Raw genomic sequence first — 18,593 nt, 5'->3', positions numbered from 1 at the left:
CTGATTTTTATTTCAGTGCAGGCACCATCTAGTAGACTGATCTCAGTAGTGTGGCTGCCGACCTGCCTTGTCAGTCACTCTGTGAAAATTTTTATTTTATTTGTACCTCAGGGGAAGATTTAGTGTGACTGCTCACCAAATATATTGTACATGAAATTTAAATGTAAATGAACAATATTATGTGATGGAACCTGATAGGCTACCTCTTATCGTAATGACTTTCAGCAAATTTGAGTAAAAAGAAAAAGTAAGAAAAGAGTCTAGGACTTCTTGGGCCTCCCCGATGGCGCAGTGGTTGAGCGCTGGGTTGCGAAGCTGCCGGCGACCTCTGCGGCGCCGGTTCGATCCCCGGCTGCTCCCCGGCCACCGGAGGAGGGTCCCACATGGCGCGCAGACCTCTCCTGCCACCCGCTGCCCCTCAGCAGTGTACTTCGGTCCTTCTGCCTGCTCTGCTCCCTGCTCTGGCTCTGGTGAATTCTCTCACCCTCCTGCGCTTCTGACTGTACCCAGTGCATGTATAAACAAAACAAACAAACAAACAAAACAAACAAACAAATAAATAAATAAACATGCCTCTATTAAAAAAAATTAAAAAAAAAACATAATCTCATTAAAAAAAAAAAAAGAGTCTAGGACTTCTTGATGGGTGGCTTAATAGCCTTTACAAAAAAGGGCATATATTTTAGTTTTTAATCCATCATGGAAAAAGTTTGTGGCACAGCTGTTAAAAGATCAGATGCGGGCCTCCCCAGTGGCGCAGTGGTTGAGCGCTGGGTTGCGAAGCTGCCTGTGGCCGGTTTGATCCCTGGCTGCTCCCCGGCCACCCGAGGAGGGTCCCACATGGCGCGCAGACCTCTCCTGCCGCCCGCTGCTCCCCTCAGCAGTGTACTTCGGTCCTTCTGCCTGCTCTGCTCCCCGCTCTGGCTCTGGTGAATTCTCTCACCCTCCTGCACTTCTGACTGTACCCAGTGCATGTATAAACAAAACAAACAAACAAACAAATAAATAAATAAATAAAATGCCTCTATTAAAAAAATCAAATGCAATTTTATTTTATTTATTTTATTATTTATTATTTTATATATTTTTATATCTTTTTCATTTTTGTACAATGTATGCATTTTCATCTTGGTTATAGTCCCCATAAAATTCCCACCACCCTTGTTTTGATACTGTTCCCTTCTCACCCCCTATAGTATGTCTCTGGTTTATGGTTGCCTGTTGATTTTGATTTTTACTTTATTATAATTAGTTTTTTCCTAATCCCTTATATGGGTCTTCTACATTCCTCTAGAAGTGAGACCATCGGTATTTTTCTTTTTCTTTCTGCTTATTTCACTGAGCATGATCCCTTCCAGCCCCATCCATGTTGCTGCAAATGGCATGAGTTTATCTTTTTTGATTGCTGTGTAATATTCTATTGTGTATATGTGCCACTTCTTCTTGATCCAGTCATCTATTTTTGGGCATTTGGGTTGTTTCCATAGCTTACCTATTGTAAATAGTGCTGCAATAAATAGGGGTGCAGGTGTCCTTTTGAATTAATGTTTTTGTGTCTTTTGGGCAGATACCTAGGAGTGGAATTGCTGGATCATATGGAAGCTCCGTTTTTAGCAGATTGAGGAACCTCCGCACAGCTTTCCATAGTGGTTGGACCAGTTTGCACTCCCACCAGCAGTGTAGGAGAGTTCCTTTTTCTCCACATCCTCGCCAGCATTTGTTGTTGCTAGTTTTTTTTTTTTTAAACATGTGCCATTCTCACTGGTGTAAGATGGTATCTCATTGTAGTTTAGATTTGTATTTCCCTGATTACAAGTGATGTTGAACATTTTTTCTTTGCCTGTTGGCCATTTGCATTTCTTCTTTGGAGAAGTTTCTTTTTAGCTCTTCTGCCCATTTTTTGACTGGGTTATTTACTTTGTTTTTGTTGAGTCTCAGATGCAATTTTAGATGCTATTATTTGATACGTGGTATTTGGAATAGAGAGCTAGACTCTTCTTGGAGCTGATTGACCAACCTAGACCCAGTGACAAGTGTAAGTTCTGAGGGCTACATTTTGAAGGTGAAGTAGAAAAAGACTTTTAAAGAGGTAATTTTGGAAACATTAGTACATAAATTCAAAAAGTGGTAAATTGCATAAAGTTAATTAGAATGACTATTCATGAATAAAGTTTCAAGGTAGTTAATATAGTATTATGTAAGGGAGAAAAAGTTCCTTGGTAACAGAAACTTGAGAAAGAAATTCTGTAATGTGTTACTGGTAAAGGATTCGACTTAAAAAAAATTAAGTAGATTTTATGCATCCAGAGTGCTCTTAGACACTTAATTTATGTGCTTAGAGCTTACTTAAAAAGTCAAGAAACAAAATTGAGTGATATACCTAACTCTGCCCTCAAAGAACTCACACTTTATTAATTTTGTTTGGACACTTCATTAAGCTATTTAACAGAAGGAAATTGACTTATATGATTATGAAGTCTTGTCTTGTAATTTAGTTTCCATAAGTGCATCTTATATTACCAGGAAATAGTCCTATGCACTAAGAAAATCTTGTTTAAAGTAATTATCCTTTTGCTGACAAACTCTTTGGTGGGTGTCAGATTTACTGTTTTCTTGTTTGACTTCAAGATCTCTTAATAGCAGTTTATGCTTGATGATTAGAAATCATTTAAATTTACAACTTAACACCAAGTTTGGTGGGAGAGCTTTATAGTGATACTCTTGGCAATAGAGACCAAGCAAAAATCAAGACAGTGTTTTTTGCATAGAGTCTACTTAAAGTCCTCACCTTTAATTATAAGCTTGAAATGCCTGAATTAGGAGAAACTATGGGAAAATGCCATAAAATGATAAACAAGGTTCTGCTAAATAGTTTTGTTAATGATTTTAATGTTCACTTTATACAAAAGGCACAACTCTAGACCCTTCTTCTTATATTCGGGATACCCGAATATTCCAGATCTTTCCTAAATATTGCTTTCCCCCAAATCCCAGTTTGAGTAAGAATGCAATGTTAGGTCTCTAGATAGGCATATAAGTGGGATGAATCCAAGAAGGTGAGTGCCATCCACTTAGTTTTGACACAGGTTAAATCCTTTAAAATAGACATCAGTGTTAGTTAAATAGGAGAATGAAAAAAAAAATCCAAAAGTCTGAGAACTGTGTATTGGAAAGAGTTGTTAATCAAGATTTTCTATGCTAATTCTCAGTATGTTTTTGCTTCTCATAACTTCGTGGTCTACTCCCACCCACACTGTCCTCCTAGATACTGCTGAGAATTCCTGGAAGGTTCATTGCAGGTATAAAAGTCAGGGAATCTTCTAAAAAATGAGTACATCTCTCCAGATGTATTTTGTCTGCTGCAAGTAGAAAAGTGAAAACTATATCCACTGCCAAACAGCTTGGTTAGCAGCATTAAATTGAAATAAGAAAATGTGAATTCCAGTCTCTGGTTGTAAAGTAGATACCTAGTTTTGGTTCTGAAACTTAGTGAAGAATAAATGTAATAAATTTAATTTTATGGGTTATTTCACATCGTAATGAAGAGACCCGGTGATGGCTACACTTATTCTACCTAACCTAGGGGCTGACATGATTCCTCTTATCTGACACTTAATGTGAAAGATCTTTTGGCTCCTTGCTTCAGAAGGAAAGAGGTCTTTACTATTTAGTTAGCCTTATATTACAGCCTGCCCCTAGAAGAGACCAGGTACGGGCTTGTGATGTGTCTGGAAGGTTACTGGTTTTTAGTAGCACACTGACATTACCAATTCCACTTTTAGTTTTATGACCAGAATGCTATTACCCCCTAACTTCATTTTAATCAGCAATTAAACATTATTTTAGAAATACTCAAACATCAAGTTGAGCGCATGTGTCCAGCAGTCAGCTTTAATAATATCAATACTTTTAGGAAGTTTTCTGGCTAAAATGTAATGCCCTGAAAGTTTCCATTCTCGAGCAGTATTGAGTTTTTGTCTTTCAAATTTTGGTTCGTGGAGTTTTGGACACTGTACAACTGTCTTTAAAGGGAGGTTTTAGTGAGCAATTTAGTGTTTAACAGAGATTCTAGTCACACTTTTTTTCAGTTCCCCTCTCTCTCAGGGAGTGCCGCTGGTTGTCGGGTGCTAGGTGGAATGTGGAGGTATTTCTTGTTGTTCAGAGGTGTTTTTGATAGAACTGTCCTGATTGCCGTGCAGAAGACCGGCTTAAAAACGGATTTGGAGAAAGTATGGGCATCAGTCTGTTCTTACTCTTCCTCATTGCTGTCTTCTAACTATTCACGAAAGGTAAATTTACAGAGTAGTTTTCTGGTCGTCCTGCAGAGTATCTCAGTGAGTCCGTGCTTTCCCCTCCACTTTTCTGCCCGTCCCGTTTTGGGGCGAGCTGCCAACCTTTCTGAGTTTCTGGTGCTTGATATCGGCGGGCTCCTAACAGCCTCTGTCACCCAGAGCAGCAAAAGCCGACTGCAAAGCACTCTCAGCAGGGCCTCCGGGACGGGGAGATTGTTGGTTCGCAAAAAGCGAACGTCTCTATAGAGCCGTAAGCGTTGCACTCAACCACTTTGGCACCTTGAAAAGCGAGAGTTCCGTGGGACTTCTAGTTTGCCCGTCGTTGGTCACCTGTACTAAAATCTTGGCACCTCCTGTTATAGAAGGAGGTGCAGGAGAGACTTTCCCTCCCCGGACAGGCTGGCAACCCACCGAGGTCCCCTAGCACTTGGTCTGCGGCTCCTGTTTCCTTAAGCCTAGAAGGCGTGGTCGTTCGCGAGAGCCGGGCCGCGCCTCACCGCCTGCCCCCGAGCTTGCTCTTGCGCGCGCACAGCAGCTGGTCGGTGGGTCCGAGCGTTCGGACTCCAAGTTCTTAACATTGGCCAGGGGACCCCAGAGAGCTCAGCCCCAGCTACAGTCTTCAGACAAAGGCTGTGGAGGTTAAACCGGGAGGTCGCGGGGCGTTGTCCTAAGAAATGCGGTTTCTGGGAAGTTGCGTCCGCCTCTCCCGCGGCTTCCTCGCTCCGCCCCGCGCGCATCCGGGTGGGGGGCGCGATGCCGGCTGCTGGGGAGGCCGCGCCTCCGCCGCGCATGCGGCTCACCTTCCTCTGCACCCCTAGGCGGCGCTGTGCTCCTCCGCACCCAGCCGGCTCGGCTCTCCCAGACGGCAGCTGAGCCCCCAGTTTGTGAGCCTGGCTCCCAGCCGGCCCGCGCCGGGCAGCTCCGGCTTTGGAGAAGCTGGACGCCGGCGGTGTCTGCGCCCCCAGCCTGCGCCGCGGCCACCCGCCGCCTGCTCTCTACCGCGGCTGGTGCTCTCCGGTGATCCGGAGCATGATCCCGGGTCGCCGCTGGTGGAGTGAGGACGCCGAGAGGGAGGATGGTGGGCTGGGGGGTGGCGGTACTATGTTTGTGGGTGTCTTGTGGCTCTGCCGCCGGACAGCTCGAATACTCGGTGTTGGAGGAAACCCGGCGGGGCGTAGCCGTGGGCAACGTGGCCGCGGACTTGAAGCTGTCAGCAGTTGCTCTGTCCTTGCGCAACTTTCGCTTCCTTTCCAGTCACAGCGAGCCCTACTTTGGGGTGGACCTGGCCAGCGGTAGCTTGGTGGTCCAGGAGCCGGCGGACCGGGAGCTGCTGTGCGGGGCCAGAGCTACCTGCATCTTGACCTATGAGCTGGTGCTCCAGGACCCGCTGGAGCTGCACAAGGTGCGCATCCACGTCCGGGACACCAACGACAACTCACCTCTCTTCCCTGGCAGCGATGTGCAGCTGTATATCCCCGAGTTCTTGATGCGAGGGGCCCGTTTTACTCTCCCGAATGCCCAAGATGCCGACGAGGGAAGCAACGGGGTGCTAAGCTACCGCCTGAGCCCCAGCCAGCACTTTCGCCTAGACATGGGGTCGCGGGTCGACGGCAGCGAATACCCGGAGTTGGTATTGGAGAAAGCGCTGGATCGCGAGGAGCGAGCCACCCACCAGTTAGTGCTCACGGCCTGGGATCGAGGGCGGCCCGCGCGCTCCGGGGACACGCAAGTCACCATCATCGTGGTGGACACCAATGATAACGCGCCTGTATTTGAGCACACAGTATACCGCACCAAGGTGCCAGAGACCGCGCCCAACGGTACCGTGTTGTTCCGAGTTCAGGCCTCTGACCCGGATGAAGGCCCCAACGGGGAAATCCGGTACTCCTTAAGCAACAGCACGCGAGCAGAGCTGCGACGCCACTTTCACGTGCACCCTAGAAGTGGGGAGGTGCAAGTGGCAGCTTCCCTGGGCCCACCTGAATCGCTGTTGGAGGCATACATCGAAGCCAGGGACGAAGGAGCCTTTGGTCTAGCTAGCACCGCCAAACTCCTGGTGGAAGTGACCGATGTGAACGATCATGCCCCCGAGGTCATCTTCATGACTCCTTCCAGTCCAGTTTCTGAGGACGCCGCTCCTGGCACCGTGATTGCTTTCCTTAGTGTAAGGGATGAAGACCTGGGTCCCAATGGTCAGGTCATTTGTAGCTTGTCCAGCGGAGGCCCTTTTAAGCTGAAGGCTTCCTTTGACAACTACTACAGCTTGCTTACTGACGGCCCATTGGACCGGGAGCAGGTGAGCGCCTACCAGGTGTCCATCACGGCCTCCGATGGTGGCTCACCCCCTCTTAGTACCCTCAGGACCCTGACTGTGTCAATCGCTGATATCAATGACAATACACCAAGCTTTTCCCAACCGCAACAGGAATTTTTTGTGGCTGAAAACAACGGCCCTGGCGCCTCTTTAGGCCAAGTGTTTGCCCAGGACCCGGACCTGGGGAAGAACGGCCTTGTCTTCTATGAGCTGCTGGACGGTATCTCTGAAGGGGTGGCGCCCTCCAGCTTGGTGGGGGTGGAGTCATCCAGCGGGACTATCACTGCCAAAACTTCCTTTGACTTTGAGCGGCTCAGGGGCTTTCATTTCCAAGTGGAAGCCCGCGATGGTGGCCTTCCCCCAAGAAGTGCAACTGTGACCGTGAACTTGTTCATAGTAGACAGAAACGACAATGCTCCAGTCATCTTGTTTCCCTTGCCCAGAAATGGCGCTATCCCAGTGGAAATGGTGCCTCGTTCTGCCAGAACTGGACACTTGGTCACAAAAGTGGTAGCAGAGGATGCAGACAGTGGCTCTAATGCTTGGCTCTCCTACCACATCTCTCAGGCATCTGACTCCAGCCTGTTCAGAATTTCAGCCCATATGGGAGAGCTCTGCACTGCTAGATTAGTTTTGTCCACAGATGCAGTTAAACAGAGAGTGGTGGTAGTGGTCCAGGACCGCGGAGACCCACCACTTTCCTCTTCTGTCACACTGGGTGTGCTGCTGAGCGACTCTGCCCCGCAGGTCCTTCCAGACTTTGAAGATGCATGGGAAACAGGAGGACACCTCTCCTCCCAGAACCTGTATTTACTTACTGCCCTGATCTGTATTTCTGTTTTATTTCTGGGATGCTTATTTTTCTTTGTGTGTATCAAGTTGATCCAGAGCCCAGGTTGTTGCTCTCAGAGCTGCTGTCACCCTCCAGAGGATCTGCGGTGTAGAAGGAAGGTGACTGCAAATCCTTGCATGACATCAGCCACAATAGATGTCACTACAGTTGAGAGACTTTCCCAGACCTATCTCTATCGGGCATCTCTGGGACTTGGCTCTGATAATAACAGTTTGCTGTTGCGAGGGGAATACACTGCTGCTGACCTGAGAAATCTGACCACTGGGGTAGGACTGAATTTGCCTGTATCCTGTATTCAGATTTGGAATGGCAAAGGGCAGCACACACACGTCATTGCCATGGTAAGCTCATTTCATTGGGTTTGATTCCCTTGATCAGGAGAGGGCTGCTAGCTCTCATCTAAGTTTTATCCCTTAGATGAACCTCTGGCGATGTTAATCTGTTGAACTGAATACTCCTACTTAGTGGCTCCTGTGCTAAGAATTCTGGGAATAAAAAGTACTAGAAGGCTATTCTTGGCCTCAAAGAACTTATGGATATTTGGGAAACAAGGGTCAGAAACCCAAATGTATTAAAGAACAATAAAAATAATACAGTGCAAAGGTCTAAAATTAAACATAATAAAGAGCCAAAGTTTCTGGTACATGTGATAAGTGACCTGAGATATCTTTAAACAATTCCTGTTAGGTATTTCCTTAGGGAGTGACATAGCAAATATGTCTTCATTCAGAAAATTATTCTGAGCAACGAGGATATGCAAGGCGTTCTGATACCTTAAGTGGGAATGAAAAATATGAGAAGTTTTTTTCTTTTTTCTTTTTTATTGATTTTTTTCTTTTATATATTTTTACAACATTTTTCATTTTTGCAGAATGTATGCATTTTCATATTTTTTAAATTTTTTAATTAAATAAAAATTTTTTTTGTTGTTGTTGGACCCTTGCTGGTGGCCGGGGTTCAAACTGGCGCTGCAGAGGCTACAGGCAGCCTCACAACCCAGCGCTCAACCGCTGCGCCACCAGGGGAGGCCCGCATTTTCATCTTGGTTATATTCCCCATACAATTCTCAACCCCTATTTTGACCCTAATCCACCCCCCACCCCCCAATGTGTCTCTGGTTTATAGTTGCTTGCTGATGAGTTTTACATAACATAAGCTTCATATCATGGGCGATGAGACATTTACTCATACCCTTAAAATAGATGACTGGAAACTATGATAACTTAAAAAATACAAAAATAAATTGCAGTGAATATTCAAAGGAGGGAGAAAGAGAACGTAAGAGAATGTTTGGGCAGGGAACAGGAAGTCAGAGGAGGCTTTGTGGTGGCATTTGAATGCAATCTTGAATTACATACCATTTAGTTAACTAGAGCCTATCTGCTAGGCTGTACTATGCATGAATACCATTTTGACAAAATGGTCTTTTTTGGGAATGTCACTCCAAGACATAGCTGATAGCTTCAGTATTTGTAAGTGCATAGAAATGATAAACACATCTGAGAATACCTATTTGCACTGATAGAAAGAAAGTGACACTATGGGTATAGGACTTGACAACTCTTTTTTTTAATTTAATTTAATTTTATATAATTCTTACATCATTTTTCATTTTGCACAATGTACGCATTTTCATTTTGGTTATATTCCCCATACAATTGCACCCCCCGTTATTTTGACCCTAGTCCTTCCTCTCCCCCACCTCCTGCCCCCCTGTAGTATGTCTCTGGTTTGTAGTTGCTTGTTGATTTTGATTTTTACTTTGTATTAATTAGTCTTTTTCCTGGTCCCTTATTTAGGTTTTCTAAATTCCTGCTATGAGTGAGACCATCCGGTATTTTTCTTTTTCTTTCTGACTTATTTCGCTGAGCATGATCCCTTCTAGCTCCATCCATGTTGCTGCAAACTGCATGAGTTGTTTTTTTTTTTTTTGATTGCTGAGTAATATTCCATTGTGTATGTATACCACATACTCTTGATCCAGTCATCCATTTTTGGGCATTTTGGTTGTTTCCAAAGCTTAGCTATTGTAAGTAGTGCTGCTATAAATGTAGGGGTGCAGTTGCCCTTTGGAATTAATGTTTCTGTGTCATTTGGGTAAATACCTAGGAGTGGAATTGCTGGATCATATGGAAGCTCTATGTTTAGAAGATCAAGAAATCTCCACACAGCTCTCCATAGTGGTTGGACCAGTTTGCACTCCCACCAGCAGTGCAGGAGAGTTCCCTTTTCTCCACAACCTCGCCAACATTTGTTGTTACTAGTTTTTTTAATATGTGCCATTCTCACTGGTGTAAGATAGTATCTCATTGTAGTTTTGATTTGCATTTCCCTGATTACAAGTGATGTTGAACATTTTTCATATGCCTGTTGGCCATTTGCATTTCTTTGGAGAAGTTTCTTTTTAGCTCTTCTGCCCATTTTTTGACTGGATTATTTTCTTTGTTTTTGTTGAGTCTCATCAGCTCTTTGTAGATTTTTGTGATTAGTCCTTTATCATTAGTGTGTGCGAAAATTTTCTCCCTGTCGGTGGGGTTTCTCTTTGTTTTGGTTATTGTCTCTTTTGCTGTGCAGAAGCTCTTTAATTTGATGTAGGACTTGACAACTCTTAATTTTGTGTTTTAATTGAGGTATTTCACAAAAAAGAAAGATGAGCTAATTATTATGTCAGAAACATTTATGTGCTTACAGGTGCACTACCATTTAAATTCCATTCGGCTTGTTTTATTGTTTTAGAAGTCAGTATACTTAGAAATAAGTAAATAACCATGTTTGAGAGTAATGCCACTCATAAAAGTTAAGTTCTTTTTTTTTTTTTAAAGATTTGTTTATTTATACAAGCACTGGGTACAGTCAGAAGCGCAGGAAGGTGAGCAGTGGGCACAGCAGGAGAGGTCTGCGCACCATGTGGGACCCTTGCCAGCCGGGCAGGGATGGAACCGGTGGATCCAACTGGCACTGCAGAGGCTGCGGGCAGCTTCGCAGACCAGTGCTCAACCACTGCGCCACCAAGGGAGGCCCTAAAAGTTAAATTCTTGTAATACTTCACTATAACCATAGTGAAGTGACATTTTCCAGCAAGTTTATAATATTCCTTTCTGACTTCTCACAGAGATTATGGATACAAAGGAAGGAGAGGTACAAATATTTGGGAAGGGAATATAGAGCCCTTATTTTACTATTCCAGATAATAGTGGGTTATAAGTTATTCTTCAAAAAATGATTTTAATTGTGACTAAAATAGACTTGCATCCATGATTATTTTGCATAATTAATATTCCCACACGATATGATAGAATACAGATTCGATCAGTAAATTTTTGCTGAATGAATGAATAAATACATTTGTGAATGTGTGAATTGGATGGTAACGATTGTCAAAAGAGGGAAAAACATTAACTTACCTTTTCTGCTTTACATGTTTAGATAGCTAACAATTTAAAGTCACTTTCAAATATATTTCAGAGATTATTTTCTTCCTCATAATGAATCAACACAACGGAGGATTCCTGATCCTATCGCTAGCACGAAAAACCTGTGGCTAAATATGAGTTCCAGTTCCATGTCGTTATTGTGAAATTTATAGAGAACACAAATTAAAATGCAGTTTTAAGGGAGAAAATTGGTATACTATCATGTTAGTATTTCTGGTATCAAGACACTTGCTTTTTCTATCAAAAAAGTTCACCGTTTGTTTCTCTTACTTGATGGCTTTCTGTAACAGAGAGAGATGAGAATACCATTAGTGCCTGTGAAGTTGGGAAGCCAGCCCTTGATTGAGAAACACATTTTGACTAGAGGAAAAAGAAAATATAAGTAAGTGATAAGAAGACCAGTGGACCTGGAATTTAAAGGAAAGCTAGCTATTTAAAAGGAAAATATAGATAATAACAGAGAATTTTTTTAACTTATATGAGAGATACAGTCCCAGAGGTATACTGTTTATACATGCAGGGAATATTGTACCATTCCATTCATTCAATTGAACAATCTTTTATCATCTTTGTTGATATTTTACTTTTAAAGTGTTTATGTAGTTGGTACAGGCATTTACTATTTCTTCCTATGTGATTTCATACTGAACCAATCTTAATTCTTTAGGAAAGAATGCATATCATAGTGTTAATTGAATGCCTTAAAGACACCCACAGAATTCTAGAAATAAAATACTGATTACTTGAATTTTATAAAACAAAAATCCTTCGAAAGGTGTGTAATTTCATAATATTTTTTAAAAGATTTATTTCTTTATGCATACAAGAGACAGGGTGGGAAGAACAGGCCGATCTACTGAAATACACTGCTGAGGGGAGCAGTGGGCAAGACAGGAGAGGTCTGCTGTGCTGTGTGAGTTAGCTTCCTGGTCAGGGATTGAACTCATGCTACAGTGGCTGCCGATAGCTTGATAGCGCTGTGTCTTTATCCCCTGAGCCACCAGGGAGGTCCTCATAATAATTTTAAGTGTGACTGAGTCACACATAATCACATTGATGCATATGTGCTTAGATTTTGCTCACATTCTAAGCTCTTCTCAGTTTAATTTACAGTTTTAACAAATCTATCAGTTTAAGAAAATCAGGAAAACATTTTAATCTGTATCTCTCCTATTGATATTATTTAACAGATTTAAACAAAATGGATCTACTGTGCAACCAGTAGATATGTGTCTCATCTAGCTTTTCCTGTTAATATTCCTGATAGGCAATTTAATTTTTTATATTGACATCCAAGGTGTTACCTCTGAGATGTAAATTTCTACTTTCCATTTAAAATTAGTTGCAAAAAATTAAATAAAATTAGTTGCATTCACAATTTTTAAGATAATAAATATTAATGTAGCAAAATGCATGACTTAGTTATTAAGATAATAAATATTAATGTAGCAAAACGCATTACTTAGTTATGACTGACTTTATTAAATATTCCACATGAAAAATTATACTCTAACTTACCAATGTGAGTGTATAGTTCTTCTGGAATTAAAGCCTTTTTTTTTTTTCTCCAGAATATGTAGGGTAGAGGATATTTTCCCTTTTCAGTGTACTTTGATGACAAAGTGCTAGAATGCTTTTGACATTTTAAGAGTTTTTATTTACCGTTTTCTATAAATAGACTTTCCCATAGATTAATTAGAACTTTCCTTAGATCTGTTTTTTTTTTTAAAGGTTACTAATTTTTTTTTAAGATTTATTTATGTATTTATACAAGCACTGGGTACAGTCAGAAGCGCGGGAGGGTGAAAGAATTCACCAGAGCCAGAGCGGGGAGCAGAGCAGGTAGAAGGACTGAAGTACACTGCTGAGGGGAGCAGCGGGCAGCAGGAGAGGTCTGCTCACCATGTGGGACCCTCCTGTGGTGGCCGGGAAGCAGCCAGGGATCGAACTGGCGCTGCAGAGGCTTCGGGCAGCTTCGCAACCCAGCGCTCAACCGCTGCGCCACCAGGGAGGCCCTCCTTAGATCTGTTTTGACTATGAAGCTTGTTTGATTAATTACACTGAAAGACTTTGGAGTGCCATAACTAGGGAAGCCTTGTGGATATGAAATATATTCAGATTTTAAAAATACCATGTTGATAGTATAATAATATTTGTTGTATTGTACAGAAACCACAAACTAGTAAAAAGCCAAAAAACCAACCAACCAACCAAACAAACAACAAACTCCATAAACTCCATAACTTGAGTGGTCAGAAGGGAAAAACAAGGTCTGGGAAATGCATGAACTGAAAAGTTTTGACATGTCTGATAATGCTAATGAGCTATTGATTTTTGTTAGCTTCAATATTTGCAGTTAGAGGCAAACAGCAATATTCCAGAGCCTGTATACACTTAGCTGGGTTCAGATGAAGGTGGACTAAATGGCTAAAAGGTTTTTACACTGCTCCAGTGCGTACAATGTGAATATCAGAAATAATTAGCATTTGGCAGAACATCAAATGAATATGGATCACGGTCTAAGATTCTGACTAAAGTGTTATGGGAAGTAAGGAATTTGATGGTAAAGATTATTCTTAAAAACAGAACTAAATGATAAACTAAATGATAACTCATTTTGTTCCCAATCATAGTGAATGAGATAAGAGAATGGCTCAGGATATAAATAACTGACATGTCTTTTTCACACTGCATTTATGAAAAAGAAAAAAATAAGGATAATAATTTTCTTCCTCAAACTATAAACACAGATCATGCTGCCTTCCTTGGACCTTGTCTTAGCTCTAGGGACAAACATGAAATCACATACCCCCCTTTTTTGCAGAGAAAGAGAACAATCTATCCCATGCCAAGTTCTGGGCTCCCAAAGCCCCTGCTAGCCATCTACACTAGTGTCCTCACTGCAGGTTCCGGTGACACCCTCAAAAATGTGTTCTGGGGCCTCCCTGGTGGTGCAGGCGTTAAAGTCTCAGTACTATCAAGCTATTGCCAACCACTGCAGCATGAGTTTGATCCCCAGCCAGGGAGCTGACCCACATGGCACAGCAGACCTCTCCTGTCTCACCCACTGCTCCCCTCAGCAGTGTATTTCAGTACATCTGCCTGTTCTGCTCCCCACTCTGTCTCTGGTGAATCCTCTCACCCCACCCCCACACCTCTGCCCTACACCCCAGTTCTTTTTTTTTTAATATTTATTTATTTATTTATACTAGCACTGGGTACAGTCAGAAGCACAGAAGGGTGAGAGAATTCACCAGAGCCAGAGCAGGGAGCAGAGCAGGCAGAAGGACAGAAGTACACTGCTGAGGGGAGCAGTGGGCGGCAGGAGAGGTCTGCGCACCATGTGGGACCCTCCTCCGGTGGCCCGGGAGCAGCCGGGGATCGAACTGGCACTGCAGAGGCTGCGGGCAGCTTCGCAACCCAGCGCTCAACCGCTGCGCCACCAGGGAGCCCCTACACCCCAGTTCTTGTATGCATAAATAAATAAAGTAAATCTTAAAAAATGTATTCTGGATTTGGGCACTTGATGGTCATTCTTAAGAATCTTTGTGTGAACAGAAGCTCTTTAATTTGATGTAGTCCCAGCTGTTCATCTTTGCCTTCACTATCACTGCTTTGGGTGATGTGTTTTTAAAGATGTTACTGAGGTGTATGTCATGTAGTGTTTCACCTATATTTCCTTCTATATATTTTATGGTTTGGTCTTATGTCTAGATCTTTAATCCATTTTGAGTTGGTTTTTGTGCATGGTGTGAGGTAGTAGTCAGCCAGAAAGAAAAAGAAAAATATCAGATGGTCTCACTCATAGCAGGAATTTAGAAAACCTAAATAAGGGACCAGGAAAAAGACTAAGTATAATAAAGTAAAAATCAAAATCAACAAGCAACTATAAACCAGAGACACACTACGGCGGGGCCAGGGCGGGGGGAGTAGGATCAAAACAAGGGGGGTGAGAATTGTATGGGGACTATAACTAAGATGAAAATGCATACATTGGGGCCTCCCTGGTGGTGCAGGTGGTTGAGCACAGTGCTGTGAAGCTGTTACAGCCTCTGCAAGGTGGTTGAGCACAGTGCCACAGCCTCTGCAGTGCCGGTTCAATCCCCGCCAGCCTCCGAGCAACCCACAAGGCGAGCAGACCTCTCCTGTCTTGCCTGCTGCTCCCGTCAGCAGTGTATTTAGTCAGTCTGCCTGTTCTGTTCCCCCCTCTGTCTCTGGTGAATCCTCTCACCCTCCTGTGCATCTGGCCTGTACCCCGATTCTTGTATAAATAAAATAAATCTTAAAAAAGCATACATTGTGCAAAAATGAAAAATGATGTAAAAATATAGAAAAAGCAAAAAAAGTTAAAAAAATCTTTGTGTGAAGATTATAGTTGTCTTGTTTAGACTCAAGATGATGTTCACATGAAATAAAAACAACCAATCAAAACACCTTATGGTGGCTTTTCATCTATACCCATCACTTGAGATTGGCTTGTCATTGTCCTTTTACCACGAGGGTATGCTGTGCCTATTAAAGAAGCTGGAAGCAGTTTTTCCTCTCCTTTTTCTAGTCTCTGGACATATTTGTTAAGATTGATGATACTTTTGGGGGGATTCTCTTTCTTATATATTTGCTTTCCATTCTATTAATCTTCTCTTTATCTCCTTTTTCACATTTCCCTTGTATTCAATATTTAGTACAGTTCCTTAGTGACACTCTGTGCCTTAAGTTTTCTTTGTGTTTGGGGTTTTTAAATCATGAAATCGAATTTCTTAACTAGTGGTAGAGTTATTCCTATTTTACATTTTTTTTTAAGATTTATTTTTCATGCATACAAGAACTGGGGTACAGGCCAGATGCGTGGGAGGGTGAGAGGATTCACCAGAGACAGAGTGGGGAACAGAACAGGCAGACTGACTGAAATACACTGCTGAGGGGAGCAGCGGGTGAGACAGGAGAGGTCTGCCGCGCCATGTGGAATTCTTGCCGGCCGGCTGGGATTGAACCCACACTGCAGAGGCTGCGGACAGCTTCACAGTGCTATGCTTAACCTCTTGCACCACCAGGGATGCCTCCTATTTTACATTCTTGCTTCATTTCTGTAAATTGTTTTTTGAGAAACATGTTAATTTCACCTAAACCTTCAAATATTTTGTCATGAAGTTGCTTATCAAGTCCTCTTGCAGTCTTTCTGAATCTGCAGGATGGGTGGTGACAGTCCCCTTTCAGTCCCCATGTTGATTGTCACCTGACTTTTTCTTGACCTGATTTGTAAGTAGTTTATTGGTTATATTAGCCTTTTCAAGGATGAAGTTTTGGCCTTTGGGATTCTCTTTCTTGTATATTTGCTTTCCATTTCATTAATTTTCATCTCTTTATCTCCTTTCTCACATTTCCCTTGTATACAATTTGTTACTTGTTTTTTAGCTTCTTGTGGCGTTTGCTAATATTCAGGTTTTGTTGTTTCTAACATATGGCTTTAAAGCTACAAATTTTCCATGAAGCATGGTATTAGCTGCTTCACATGAACCTGATTTTAAAACATGTAATTGAAGTATAATATACCTACAAGTTCATATATCGTAAATACACAGCTTGGTGAATAATCTGAAGTCAACATGTCAATCATATAACTCCCACAGAGGTAAGAGAGTGGGACATTACCAGCACCCCTTAGCCCCCGCAACCCTCCTCTGTCATTATGTGGGAGTAGAGAACTAACTGGCTAGGGAGCAGTCCTGTAAGAGCTGGCTACAAGCTGGCTGGCAAGGGCTGGTTGTAAGATAGCAGACTGAGGCTGGGTGCTTGAGGGAGCAGAAAGCTGACAGGCAAAGGCTATTATCCCTGAGCTGGCAGGCAGAGGCCGGTAACCACAAGAGGCACATCTCAGAGACACACAGTAGCTTGTGGTGGCTTCACACCTCTGGGTGGCAAAGTGGGGCAATGAGGCAAAGGGGGATAGTGGAAAAGCACTGGAAACAGGCAAGTCCCCATGAGAGATTATAAAAGTAAACCTACCCCCAACAGTAACAAGCTCTTTCCTTGGACCCCCTCCTGCTGTCAGGCGTCTCTCTTGCAATAAACCTGAGCTTGCTAATCTTCAGTCCGGTGTGTTGGTGATTATTCCTCAATCACTTGAACACAAGAACCTACCCGATCGGCAACAATTACTACCTTCTGAAATATAACTGTTATCATGAGTTCTGACACCAGAAAAATATAGTATGATTATGCAGCCACACAATAGAGTGGCTTCTTCCACTCTCTGTGGCGGTACATTCAGGCTGCTGTGCGTAGCGTGATACATCGCTGCATATTGCTGTGTATGAAGACATTGTATTTACTCATTTTTTTCTGTTGACCAATGTTTTTCAAGTTAATTTTTTGCTACGAAGAACATTTATGCTATGATCATTTTCCTCATGTCTTTTGAGGCACATATATTTGTCTTTCTGTTGGGTATAATATCTAGTAGTAGAAATTGCTTGGTTGTGAGGCGTTGTCCTGTTTTAATAGATTCTGCTAACAGTTTCCCAAATGAATTTTGCTGCCAGATTGCTTTCCCACCAACAGTGCGTGAGAATCACAATTCTGAGGGTTACTGCCTTTGAAATTTTTCATTGTATGGTGGTATGTACTAGCGCATCATTTTTTTTAGTTCTACACTTGTGATATTTTCATGTAATGTAACAATTGAATACTAACAGTCTGCATAAATGGACTGTAAAAATGCTAACACCATCCATTCCTCCCTTATGCACTTTTTAAAATTCAGGTTTATTAGTTGTTTGGGAAATGGTGGTTCACTGAGCTTTGCAGATTTTCTCAATGTGGATACATTTTATTACACAATAACAAAAAAAAATTTGCCAATCTCATAAAACAGTATTTTAGTATTGGGAACCTACAAACTCATAGTAGTAGACACAAGTTTTCCAGAATTATAATTCTTACTAAAAATCTTAAAATTTATCCTTCATAGCAAATACTGTCAGTTGAGTTCCTTGAAGTGACAAACTCATTTCATTCATTTTTGACATAATGTCTGTCTGCTTCCTGGTTTGCAAATATCCATATTCGTCTTATAAATTTCCTGTCTCAGATCTGTAACCCATTATTCTCCTTCAATTCTTTATTTTTATAAGGGATGATATTAAGAGATATAATCTGAACAAGAGGTGTGTTTCTAGTGTCAAGTCAGAGTTACTACTTTTTTTCAGTGACTGTGCATTTTTGAAAAAGATAAAATACATCACAAGTTCATACTAATCTTTCTAATTCAAGTTCAGTATTATAAAGCTTTCACTTACTTTTATCAATCTTACATTTATTGTTCTTTTCTCCCCTAAATTCCCAAATTATGTTGCTTTTCTCCACCAATATCCCAGTTTTCATTTATAGCAACATAATTATTTATTATGGAATTCATTGAACTCCACACTATTCAAACAGACTTAGAAAACAATATCAGGGCCTCCCCGGTGGTGCAGTGGTTGAGTGCTGGGTTGCAAAGCTGCCCGCAGCCTCTGCAGCACCAGCTTGATCCCTGGCTGCTCCCCAGCCACGGAGGAGGGTCTCACATGGCACACAGACCTCTTCTGCTGCCCACTGTTCCCCTCAGCAGTGTACTTCGGTCCTTCTGCCTGCTCTGCTCCCCACTCTGGCTCTGGTGAATTCTCTCACCCTCCTGTGCTTCTGACTGTACCCAGTGCTTG

At 42.4% G+C, this 18,593-nt stretch overlaps 2 protein-coding genes and 1 pseudogene across 2 annotated transcripts in view; 2 read left to right on the top strand and 1 right to left on the bottom strand.

Moving 5' to 3' along the window:
- LOC119243372 (protocadherin alpha-10) overlaps positions 1-18,593 on the top strand; it is a 151,152-nt gene that overhangs the window by 31,104 nt on the left and 101,455 nt on the right.
- PCDHAC1 (protocadherin alpha subfamily C, 1) lies at positions 5,368-7,849 on the top strand. The gene has a single exon (XM_037509130.1). It carries the CDS (start codon positions 5,368-5,370, stop codon positions 7,822-7,824), a length of 2,457 nt encoding a protein of 818 aa, XP_037365027.1. The 3' UTR covers positions 7,825-7,849.
- Positions 11,160-18,593, bottom strand: part of LOC119243722 (60S ribosomal protein L5-like) — a 19,134-nt pseudogene continuing 11,700 nt past the window's right edge.

This window comes from Talpa occidentalis, unplaced genomic scaffold (genome assembly GCF_014898055.3).
Source record: "Talpa occidentalis isolate TD23 unplaced genomic scaffold, MPIMG_talOcc4v2.1 talOcc4.13, whole genome shotgun sequence".
NCBI lineage: Eukaryota > Metazoa > Chordata > Mammalia > Eulipotyphla > Talpidae > Talpa > Talpa occidentalis.
This window is presented reverse-complemented; position numbering and strand designations above follow the sequence as displayed.

Excerpts from the sequence above, each read along its gene's own strand:
- PCDHAC1 (XM_037509130.1), top strand. The coding sequence starts at position 5,368 with ATGGTGGGCTGGGGGGTGGCGGTACTATGTTTGTGGGTGTCTTGTGGC.